The following is a 12,638-nucleotide window of genomic DNA, read 5'->3' on the forward strand; positions in this document are numbered from 1 at the left end:
AAGGCAGAAATGTGAAGCTTGTAATTTTATAAAACCGCTTAAAATAATTTTTGTACTTTGTTAAAATGATCGTTTATCAGGATTCTAGAGACGCAGTGTTACGTCGTCATGGCAACGAAGTTGATAAATTGGATATAACTTAATACAGAAAGAGTCATTGAGCAATTTTATCACTCTAAAATCATGTTAAAATGTATAATGCTTATGTCTTTTGGCTATACTTTTGAAACAGTGAGTATTACAAAGTAAACAAATTGGCCCCATTCACTTCCATTGTAAGTGGACTGTAAGTGGACGTCTACTGCTCGTTCAGTCACTTGTCATAACTAGACTGGACTACTGTAACGCTCTCATTGCAGGCCTTCCTGCATGTGCTATTAGACCTCTCCAAATGATCCAGAATGCAGCAGCACGTCTGGTCTTTAATGAACCTAAGAGAGCACGTTACGCCACTCTTTGCTCTCTCCACTGGCTGCCGGTTGATGCACGTACTAAATTCAAGGCCCTGATGCTGGCATACAAAACAGTCACTGGGTCTGCTCCAGCATACCTAAAAACATTTCTGCAGAGCTACATTCCCACCAGAAGCCTGCGGTCGGCTAAGGAACGTCATCTTGTCATACCAAAACAAAGAGGCACCAAAACACTTTCCCGGACTTTCAGTTTCATCATACCACGTTGGTGGAATGACCTTCCCAACTCAATCCGTGAAGCTGACTCACTCTCTATCTTCAAAAAATGGCTAAAAACACATCTTTTCCAAGAGCACTTAACCAGTCACTAAAAAAAAATATATATATATATATATATATATATATATATATATATATATATATATATATATTTACAATTATTGTTGCACTTAAATCTGTTTTGTATATTATTCTGATGATAGTGAAACTTTGTAGTATGGCACTTTTCGTACCACAGTCTCCTTAAGATGATTCGCTTATGTTTTCCTCTTTTGTAAGTCGCTTTGGATAAAAGCGTCTGCCAAATGAATAAATGTAAATGTAAGTGCCTTACTGTAACTTTTTTTTAAAAGAAAAGCAGGGAAGAGTCTAAATTTAGCGTACAGTACAGCACACAAAACCTCAGTACAGACTGTTTCACAGACATAACTGAGTAAATAAAGCAGAATATGCAGTTCTGCTCATGGATATGTGCTTTACTTGCTACTACGTGCCTTAAACGAAAGTCTGAACATCTTTATAAGATTTGATGTCACTGGCCTGGTGAATATGATCAAATCAAGTGATTATTTCATCATCAAATGCACTCGTTGCATCAATCCTTCACAAATCTGTTTCCAGGCGGACTGATAAAAGTCCTGTGTGCCTTAAGTTGCAGACGTTCCATCAAACCAGCTAATCGGATTAGGACTTAATAAATTGAGAAAACGTTTTCCAGTTTTGTATGCAATATGCATCAGAGTGCATGGACTGTGAGCAACAGTTAAATAAAGTTTCAAATGGATAAACGTTTTAAACTACATTGTTATCACATGACCTCATTACATTATCGATAGCATCAAATTACTCTCTTGTAAGTAAAACACGGTTATTTTGTTTAAAAAAATGGTTAAATCCAATTTCGCTGTTAAATTGTCTCAAGTCTTGGCGGTCCAATCGAATAATGGGTCAAGAAAACGATGTTAAAAATTGCAAGCTGATATTACTTACTGTTCATTTGTCACACTGGAAATGGAAGGTCAAATTTTAGTGCTTAGACGTTCTGTTTTCTCGCGAGAATAATTTTCCGAGAAACATCATAGCCAAAGTTGATACTTAAAAGAAACGTAACTGAGGACTTGATTAAGTCTCTTGAGCAATGAAAGAGCAACCTCTGAGCATAAAGTATCTGCTGGGAAGTCTCTTCCTCTCCGTGTCTCTCTTACTCGAATGTTAATTCTGCATTCTGTGTGAACATGTTCACCTCAGGAGGTTTGATGTTGAGACTGTGTTTTGAATTTCTAGGACACTCAACTGTATCCAGTAACTTACGCTTTGAATTTGCTGTTTTTTTTAGGAGGTATATGATACAAAGTAGGGTTTTTTTTTTTTTTTTGCATCACGATAGTTTCAGAAGCCTGGAGATTTCCTGCTGGGTGCAGTTGCATCTTGGCTCCTTTTTAAAGTGGTTCCAGCTGCATGTTTTTTTTTGTTTAAGATAAAAAGCAAGTCCCCTGAAGGGCCTGGTTTCATGGGAGTTTTATGCCTTTTACCCACTGCAAAACATTATTTGGCAAAATGAAATTGACTGCTGACACAAAGCCAATATGGCCAGCACAACATGGCAAAATGTGTATGGAAAACAAAATCAATAGCTCTCTGCGCTGCCAGGGGAATCAGAGTTTGTTATGTAATGAACTTTGCAGCCTTAATTTACACTGCTAAGCTTCTGGTGGGCTGACTTTAACTTGATTCACACCTCTCTGCTGTGCCAATTAGTGATAATTGTAACTGCTCCATAGCATTCAAAGACTTCACCTGTGTAGAAGTGTCTTATGAGGGTTATATAATATATTAGCATGTGTACGCCTCACACAACAACCACAGATTTGCCAACTGTCCATCAAACTTCACAAAGTCTGTTTCTTAATCAGTATCTTTCTCTTGTTTTTCATTATAAATATCTAAATATCATTCAAACAAGACACATTTACTTGAGACACAATAATACAGTATATGGACACTCACCGGCCACTTTATTAGGTACACCTGTACATCTAATTATTCATGCGATTATCTAATCAGCCAATTGTGTGGCAGCAGTGTAATGTATCAAATAATGGAGAGCTTCAGTTTATGTTCACATCAACCATCAGAATGGGGAAAATGTTTGCTCTCAGTGATTTCGATCATGGCATGATTGTTGGTGCCGGACGGGCTGGTTTGAGTATTCCTGTAACTGCTGATCTCCTGGGATTTTCACGCACAACATCTCTAGTGTATAGAGAATGGTGTGAAAAACCAAAAACATTCAGCGAGCAGCAGTCCTGTGGACGGAAATGCCTTGTTGATGAGAGGTCAACGGAGAATGGCCAGAATGGTTTGAGCTTATAGAAAGGATGCGGTAACTCAGATAACCCCTCTGTACAATTATAGTGAGCAGAATAGCATCTTAGAATGCACAACATGTTGAACATTGAGGCAGATGGGCTACAACAGCAGAAGACCACATTGGGTTCCACTTCTGTCAGCCAAGAACAGAAAACCCACTGCAGTCTCAGTGTTCTGTTCTAAGCTGACTGTAGTGGTACCCAGAGGGGTCTTCTGCTGCTGTAGCCCATCCGTCTCAATGGTCAACATGTTGTATGATCAGAAATGATTTTCTGCACAGAACTGTTGTAACGTGTTGTTATTTTGGTTACTGTCACCTGGCCATTCTCCTCTGACCTCTGTCATTAACAAGCCTTTTTCGCCCACAGAACTGCCGCTCCCTAGATGTTTTTTGTTTGAGACAAATAACAAAAATATTTTTTGTTAAGACAGGTTTATGCTTGGTAGCTCAGCAAGTAAAGACGCTGACTACCACCCCTGGAGTTGCAAGTTCAAATCCAGGGTGTGCTGAGTAACTCCAACCAGGTCTCCTAAGCAACCAATTGGCCCGGTTGCTAGGGTGGGTAGAGTCACGTTGGGTTAACCTGCTCATGGTCACTATAATGCGGTTCTCGTTCTCGGTGGGGCGCTTGATGAGTTTTGTGTAGATGCCTTGGGGAATAGCGTGAAGCCTCCACATATGCATGGTAACGTGTTCAACAAGCCACGTGATAAGAGGCACGGATTGACGTCTCAGACGCGGAGGCTATTCATCCTCCACCACCCAGACTGAGGCGAGTCACTGCGTCACCACGAGGACTTAGAGCGCATTTGGAATTGGGCATGTCAAATTGGGGAAAAAATAAAAAAAAGACAGGTCTATGCTTAAAGCAAGAAATATGTAAAAATGCAACTTTAAGATATAGTGTAGAGGAGACCGGGGCTAGATGTCTCACGGGATGTTGTCATAATAACTATATCTCAGCAACTGAAATTAAGACAAATGTTCAAGTAGACAAATGTGTCTTTTCTCAAGCAGAGGTTTTTTATTTTGGTTTCAAACACTTAATTCCTTGTTAATAACTTATGTCAATTCTATGCTTCAATTTAAAATTCCAAAATAAGCATATTTTAGCTATTGCTGTTGAAAAACATGTGAACACAAAAAACCTTAATGGGATACATTAAGACGAGGGTCATTTATATTAAGAAAATAGATTTTAAGGTTGAACTTTGTTCTCAGGATAAGTGTATTTTTATATAAATTTCAGGTCATGGCAAGTTGTTGCACGTCTTTTAAATGTTATACATTGAAACAATGTATCATTTGCAATATTTGTTGGCCAAAACATTGGTTTTACTTTTTTGTACGTTACCTTTTCCATTTTTGCCGTTTTGTGAATTGCTTTGTTTGTTTTTCAGTGTTACTATTTATCTGAAAAGCTCATTATAAGCTGATTACTGGCAGGATCCATTGTGACAACTTACCCCAGAATTTCAATAAAGATGCAATGTATCTTTTTTTCCTGGCATTAATGATGGTAATATTCAATAGTTCTATGTAGCCTTTTTAAGGAACGTACCTTGGTGTTTCTTCAACTTTGGTCATTTTTATAATAAATTTTTTTATTAAAACAAACAGATTTATTAAAACTGAATTGGATATTGGATATTAAATGAAAATCCATTATAAAAATACGAATTGTTACATGTTTAAAACTGTAATAATCTAAACAAAGTGAGAAATAAATATTAACCATTTCAATATTTTTGTGTGAAAATTATTTCTATAATTTTTTACAAAATTACGACAGTCCCATAGTTGTGGCGTCATTTTCGCCACATCCAACAAAGTTGCCCCTTATAAAGACGACACGATTGTCAATGAAGAACATGATTGAGGGGAAATATGACAAAAGTGAAGTTTGAAGAAAACAAAAACAAAAATCAATGTAAATATTACTTGTGAGCAAGATATATTTATTGGACGTCATTTACAATAAAATTTTTATTTTGCTAGTAAATGTAAAAAAAAAAAAAAAAAGTGTAACGTTTTTGAAAAATTAAATGTTTTTGCAGAGAAAATGCAGAGAAAAAACACTCAGAATCTGTTAAATGGAAACATGACTGTTTTGATGGCCATTAGAATTGGGACAGATCTGTTAAGCACAGTCTGTTTGTACCACACCAAACAAAGGCAGGATGTCGAAGCAAAAGATGTTAATGAGCAAAAAAGTCAGCCTTTTCTCCACTGTGACACCTACATTCTTTACTATCGGAGACATGTTGGGTTAGCCATTTGAACGACAGGGTTTCCTGTGAATAGGGCTGTCTCTCTCTCTCTCTCTCTCTCTCGCTCTCGCTCTCTCGGTGCCATGCCGCATCAACATGGAATGATGTCAGAGGATTATAGTCCGCCCCTCATTTTTTGTGCCACAGGGAAGAAAAGGAAATGTCCCAGATTTCTAATGAATTACTCCAAAAGTTTTTAACTGGGAAAAAATGTGGGTGCTATCATGGTGTGCTGGTGTTTTCCCCTGTTTATTTTTTAAACAAAACCAGGTTAAGCAGAAACAAGGACACTGGCCACGTTATTTCAACTTCACTTTTTAAAAATCACATTTAATAATGGAATTCCTGGTGAACTACTCAACACTACTGAAGGGAAACGATCCACCAATCAATGAATTGTAGCCAATAAAGCATGGCAAACATGCTGTGCAACGACCGCCTACTTCCATGGCACAGTTGGTCTAAACTACTTACAAAAAATAAACTACTTATACATTTGTATTCATTCCTATGGGACAAAATGAATGAAAAAAAAACTACTTCCGGAACCAAGACGACGGGCAATGTTGCGCTCTATTGAAACAGTCTGGATAGGACATAACAAATGGCTCATCCCTTTTTTTAGGGACAGCCAATAGTCTTAAGATTCGTCACAGCCATGAACCATGATTGGCTACTTGCTAGTCCATTGCAAGGGACGATACACCTTGACAGCATTTAATTGGTCAAATTTTGTTTTGTTATTGTGGAGCGGAGGGGGCGGGGGCGGACTAGAATGTTGCACGCCCGGTCCCCAATCGGCCTGATGGGGCGCGCGAGGGATAAAGGCGGCCGGTGACGACGGTTCGAGAGAGAGAGAATTACGGGCATGTCCGTCATGTGTGTGTTTATGTTTGTGTGGTTTGGTTTTGAGTTTAATTAAATATTATTTATATTGACAAGCCGGTTCTCTGATGTACCGTCGCGTGGTCCTCGAACACTCCTCCACACTCAGGCGGACGACAGCCACTCCAACCCCGGGTGAACCGGAGTCAAACCTCCGACCCCCAGCGGGCAGAACGCCACTCCGCTTTTCTGGCAGCAAATGGGGACGCTCCTCCGCCCCTGGCAGCGGCCCTACCGCGCTGGGCGGTCGGGGAGTTTCTTCCCTCCTCCCCTCATGGACGGCGGTCTCCCTCGACCCCTCCGCGTCTCTGGGGACGGCAGGGCATTCCTCTGCCCACGGCAGCGGCTCCCTCGCTCCAGGTGGTCGGGCTACTCCGTCACCCGGTAGATGGCAGCGGTGCTCCCCTGGGTGGACGGCAGTGTCGAGGACTCTGCAACGGGCATCCCTCCTCCTTCCCAAGTTTCGGCACCAATGTAAGGGGGTTAAGATGGGCAAGGAGGAGGCGAGAACCGGCTTGCCGGCCCCGCCCCCCTCCGCTCCACAGTTATGATTGAATATTTGTTTGAATTTTGGTTTTACAAAATTCACATTATAGTTTTACATTGTCAACCAAAATGTTGTGTTTGTTGACTAAAATTGGTCATTAAAAATGCCCTTTCAATCAAAATAAAATGGATTAATATTAAAGAAAATCAAATATTGACTAAATTAAAAGTATGTAATAAAAACTATGACAGAAACAAAAAGCTGTAAATATGACCTCTGATTAGATATTGGAGTGTGTTGCAGGGAAACCGGACGATGATACCTACGGCTCTTTTTAATCACTGGTTAGTCATCCTGTGTGTTTGCCGGTGTTTGATGAGTCTGGGCTTTCTGATTGGCCTCAGGTTGCTCGTACATGTAATTAAAATGATTTTATTTTTGGGTCATCAGCTGACTGTAGCAGCACTCAAGGCTCTGAAGAGTCTGCAGCTTGTTCCGTCCAGCCCTGTGCGATGAATATTTTACCATAATTATTTATGGTAATCGTTTATGCTTGCATCCGTATGCTGGCCAGTAATAGCAGATATAATTTTGTCTTTAATTGTTTCTCTTGAGGATTTGTCCTGATATTTTACACTTTAAAATGTGATCTGTTAATATTTCAGTAGCTTTACGTATTATACGTGTTTTAAAGGGTTAGTTCACACAAAATGAAAATCCTGTTATTATTTACTGAAAAACCAATAGGAACACTAAAGGAGATGATGGCATATAGGGTCCAGGGGCTCCAAAAAGCACCATAAAAATAGTTTATATAACTCATGTAACACATTTAAGTCTTTTGAAGGTATAAGATAGCATTGTATGAGAAACAGAAAAGTTTAGCTTAACATTTTAACCACAAGATTAGATTTACTATAGTAAAACTATGGTTTCTGAAAATAAAAATGGTTACTATAATATTATTATAGTAAAACCATGGTTAATTTATTGCAAGGCAATGCAAAATATATCACAAGGGAAAGCAAAAACCTGTTGCGATGGAACGAAAAACACGTTGCAAGTAAGAAAACCCAATTGCGAGGGAACACAAAACTTATTTCGAGCAAATGCAAACTTTTGCGAAGGAATGCAAAACATATTTTGCGGTTACGCAAAATGTATTGCGAGGGAACGAAAAACGTTTTGCAAGGGAATACACATTTTTGCAAGGGAACTCAAAAACATTATGAGGGAACACAAAACGTATTGTGAGGGAACAAGACTATTGCGTGGGAATGCAAATATATTGCAAGGGAATGCAAAACTTATGGCAAGAGATCCCAAAACCTATTGCGAGGGAACATAAATTATTGCAAGGAAAAGATATTGTAAGGTAATGTAAAACTTATGGCAAGAGAACCCAAAACCTATTGCGAGGGCACACAAAACTTATTGCGAAGGAATGCAAACTATTTTGTGATCGAACAAGACTTTTTGCAAGGGAATGAAAAATATTGTGAGGGAATACAAAAGTATTATGAAGGAATACAAACTAAAACTAGGGAACACAAACCATTTTGCGAGGGAACCCAAAACTTACTGCAGGGGAACGCAAAACTATTGTGAAGGAATGCAAATTATTGTTAGGGAACAAATCATATTGCGAGGGAACAAGACTTATTGCATAGGAATGTAAGATATTGTAAGGGAGTGTAAACTTATTGCGAGGGAACACAAACTATTGCAAGGAAAATATATTGTAAAGGAATGTAAAACTTATTGTGCGGGAAAGCAAACTATAATGAAAAAATGCAAACTATTGCATGGGAACGGAAAATGAATTGAGAGGGAACACAAAACTATTGCAAAGGAACGTAAAACTGTTTTGAAATAATGCAAACTATTGCGAGGGAAAACAAAACTGTTGTGAGGAAACGTTATTGCGAGGGATGCAAAACTTGTTGTGAGGGAACGCAAATGTGTTGCAAGGGAATAAGACTTATTGCAAATAAACACAGGATATTGTAAGGGAACACAACTTATTTGTGAGGGAATGCTAAACTATTGCGAAGAAAGTAAAGCTATTGTGAAATAATTAAACTATTGTGAGGAACGCAAAACTTATTGCGAGGGAACACAAATTATTATGAGGAAAAGCTATTGTAAGGGAACCCAAAACGTATTGCAAGGGAACGCAAAACTATTGCGAAGGAATGCTAGGGAACACAAACCTTATTGTGAGGAAAACCAAAATTGATTGTGAGGGAACAAGACTTATTGCGAGTATAACAATAGCATAAATGACATCAAATCTATCGCAGTATGTCTTAATGGTTTAAATATATGTGAAAGAGGGCACAGAAGATTTTCTGTGAAAAACGACTGTAATTTTAGCCATGTCTGTACACAAGGCCATCGTTTGACTTCAGAAGACTTGGAATATAGCATATATGTCACATGGACTATTATTATGATACTTTTTTGTCCTTTTTGGTGTTCAACAACCCTCAACTGCTCCACACAAAAAATGTAATATCATAGCAGTTTGGAACAAAATGAAATTGAGTAAATGATGACAGAATTTTCATTCTTTGCTAAACCTATTCATTTGCCAAGCAAAACCGTGAAGAAGCTCAATCATATAGTAGTTTCACTCACAAAAAGTGTTTGAAAAGTTCCTCTCCTCAAATCTTTTGAAGCACCATCGTGACTGACAGCTCTGAGAACAGGGGAAGTGCTCCTCTGAGATCTCTAACTGCTCTTTATCCAAGCAGTGGTAGTTAAGGGCTTTGAAAAAACTCCTTTGTGGCCAAATGTAGCTACAAACTGATCGGATGGCAGCACCCGAAGAAGCAAAGTTGTGTTCTTATTTATTATATCTTTAATAGATCACTGAGTAGCTCTTTATCGCTGTCAGGCAGCAATATGATTCCAACTGTTGTCATTTAGATGAAGGATGCCAAGTAATATCTTTATGTGCACTGTTTCTGTAGGTGATAAAAGGGGTGCTTGCGGGGATCCAGGAACGCCGGCTCATGCCACAAGAGAGGAGGGCAGCTTTCAGCAGCACGCTAAAGTGCGGTTCACTTGCTCTACAGGTCACACTCTCTACGGCTCCGCTGAGAGGATTTGCTTCCCCAACGGCACGTGGTCGGGCCGTCAGCCCACCTGTAAACGTAAGTGACACAGTTAGACAGCATGAATAATGTATGTTCACAGCCTGGAGTCGTGTAAGCACACAGAGACTGAAATGCATCTGATATAGGACATGGGGGGAAATCTTTTCTCTCGTACAACATTTGAGACAGTGTTGTGGCATTCATGCTTTTTGCAATTAGTGTTAATCTCATCAATTAAATTACTGGTGAAATTATAGTATTTTTTGATTTGGTTAATGATCATGATTCATCATGATGATAAACTGATGATAGAAACTGCAAGATTTTACCAATGCACTAACAATGTAAAAAAAATATTTTTGAATATTGTTGATGTAAATGGTTAAAATGTCATTAAAAATTACGAAAATGAATATTAAATCAACGAAATATTGATTTAATTTAAAGGGCATTGTCATCAAAACTTATATTATGACTAAAATTAAAATCTGTGTAAAAATTGTCAATAGTCGCAGTGGTGGTCGACTTGTTGACATGTGCAACACATTGTCGGTGTAACGGGAGCCAGCTGGTATATAGCGGTGCAGTGTGTAAACCTCACTCTCCTGACCTCAAGTGCCTGCCTCCGACGCCGGAGACGCCGGTTCGAGTTCCGTTCGGAGCGGGGAGACTAGGACCGGCTACAATGGTGCCGTGACCCGGATGGGAGTGAGGTTTGAGGTTTAGGGGGGTGAGTGTAACGGGAGCCAGCAGTGTGTAAACCTCACTCTCCTGACCTCAAGTGGTGCACTAGCGACTGACGCTAGGGGCTGTAGCCTTTGCCTCCTTGTTAGCGCACATGCCTCCCACGCCAGAGATGCCGGTTCGAGTCCCATTCGGAGCGGGGGCGAGTAGGACCGGCTACATCGGGAAACAATGAAGCTGATTCTTTTCTCCATAGACTTGAATTTATTTGGCAACACAGACACACTTCATGTAGAAACATCTAAATTGTTTAGTGCCTGTGCTTTAAATAGCATTTACATTTATGCATTTGGCAGATGCTTTTATCCCAAGCGACTTACAGTGCACTTATTACAGGGACAATCCCCCCGGAGCAACCTGGAGTTAATTGCCTTCTTCAAGGACACAATGGTGGTGGCTGTGGGGATTGAACTGGTAACCTTCTGATTACCAGTTACATGCTTTAGCCCACTACACCACCACCACTCCACACAATTAGCATGCTCAATATGTACTGTACTTTAGCTTGAAGACAGTTTACACCACCTTGGAAAAGTTGTGTCTTTAAATTAATTTCCTAACCACTGCGGGCACATCCACATGCATTAAGACGGGCGTTTCGCCACTGGATCACATTTTGTGCCATGTTTGGAATGTCCAACCATGAGAGTTGTGTTTTTAAGACACTGTGTCAAGTCTTATAAAATGCATCTAGATTCCCCATGCATTCTGTCTCATTCTGTTGCGTTCAATCTATCTGTTTTCTTATCACACAAACCTACGGAAGTCTTATGTAAGCTAAATCCTTAGAAAATACGTCCAATCAGGATCAGGTAAACCCCAAACCAGCCTAATTAAGCAACCCACCAAACTTGCATCTCTATCAGGCCTGAAGGTTTTTGAGGAAATGGCTCAAGCGTTTTTGCTGTTTTGCATCTCCTTTATCCGGATGCATTGTCTGTACCATCTCAAGGGTGACATGTTATTGCAGTCCAGTGCCGGGGCACGGCTATAAAACAGATTTACAGATTGTTAGCATACAGGTCCCAGGAGGTGAAAATTTCTCAAGCTTGAATGTTTTTTGCCACGCTGCTCTGCTCTAACAGCTTGTCTTGCATTAAATCCCAGCATGCCCTCTGTGATTTCCCCCAGCCCGAACAAACACCAACATCCCCCCGATCGCGCAATTTAACCTCACTCGACCTGTGCATGTGCTGTTTTCACTAGTTGAGAGGGTAAAACACGACACTGCATTGGACGACGATCAGGGGAAAATAATGCTAAGAGCAAAAAACTAAATGCAATTTACCATATAATCATGCTTAGTTAAAAAGTGCAATAAATAGGCCATTCAGCTGTTGGCTTCTCATGTTTGTTGTTATCATCAAAGACTGCACGTCCAATCAAATTTTATGCATTTTGGTGCAAATTGGCTGCTGATTTAGCCAGGTGTCTACATGGACATGCCCTCATCATTGAAAACCATGAACAAAACTAGGAAATATTAAAAATATGGCCCAGATTGTTAAATATGGGTTCGCTTGCAACGAGGATGAACAGTTTGTGCCGACTACTGTGTGTGTGTTTTAAGCAGTTAATTATTGTCTGCCAATAGCATGAATCCATTGAATTGAAATGGACATTTAGAATCTATTTTTTGCAAATTAATAATGTTGCATATTATTTAGAATATTATTGAGCTTATACAAAACTAGTTGAAAACCACTGGCCTAAACTGAAGCAAGCTTATCTTACTGCAGAAAATGATGTCCTTAATCAGTATTTTTGTCTTGTTTCATGGTAAAAATGTGTCAAAATCCTTAAAACTATATATAACGGAGGAAGATTATAAACTGTACATTGAATTAAGTATCTTTATTTCCATTTTTGTTTTTTGTTTTTTTGCACTATGCCGTGAAAACATTTTACTCTTAAAATGTTCAAGTATCCGTGGGGTCTCGTATGTATATGTGATATTTGTATATCTCTTTTTTTTATCTCTGCATCCCTGTTTTTATTTACTGAGGCCATGTTTTTGAAGACGATGTTAAATAAACAGCTTTTATAAAGTCCAATGATTGTCATTAATGATAAATTAGTTCTCAAGTC

The 12,638-nt window shown here is 39.2% G+C and overlaps 1 protein-coding gene across 1 annotated transcript in view; it reads left to right on the forward strand.

Moving 5' to 3' along the window:
- csmd3a (CUB and Sushi multiple domains 3a) overlaps positions 1–12,638 on the forward strand; it is a 372,265-nt gene that overhangs the window by 306,751 nt on the left and 52,876 nt on the right. Inside the window, exon 57 of the mRNA XM_052143551.1 lies at positions 9,681–9,863. Coding sequence (XP_051999511.1) covers positions 9,681–9,863 — 183 coding nt within the window. The remainder of the gene's footprint in view (positions 1–9,680; positions 9,864–12,638) is intronic.

The sequence above is a fragment of the Xyrauchen texanus genome, chromosome 15, assembly GCF_025860055.1.
Source record: "Xyrauchen texanus isolate HMW12.3.18 chromosome 15, RBS_HiC_50CHRs, whole genome shotgun sequence".
NCBI lineage: Eukaryota > Metazoa > Chordata > Actinopteri > Cypriniformes > Catostomidae > Xyrauchen > Xyrauchen texanus.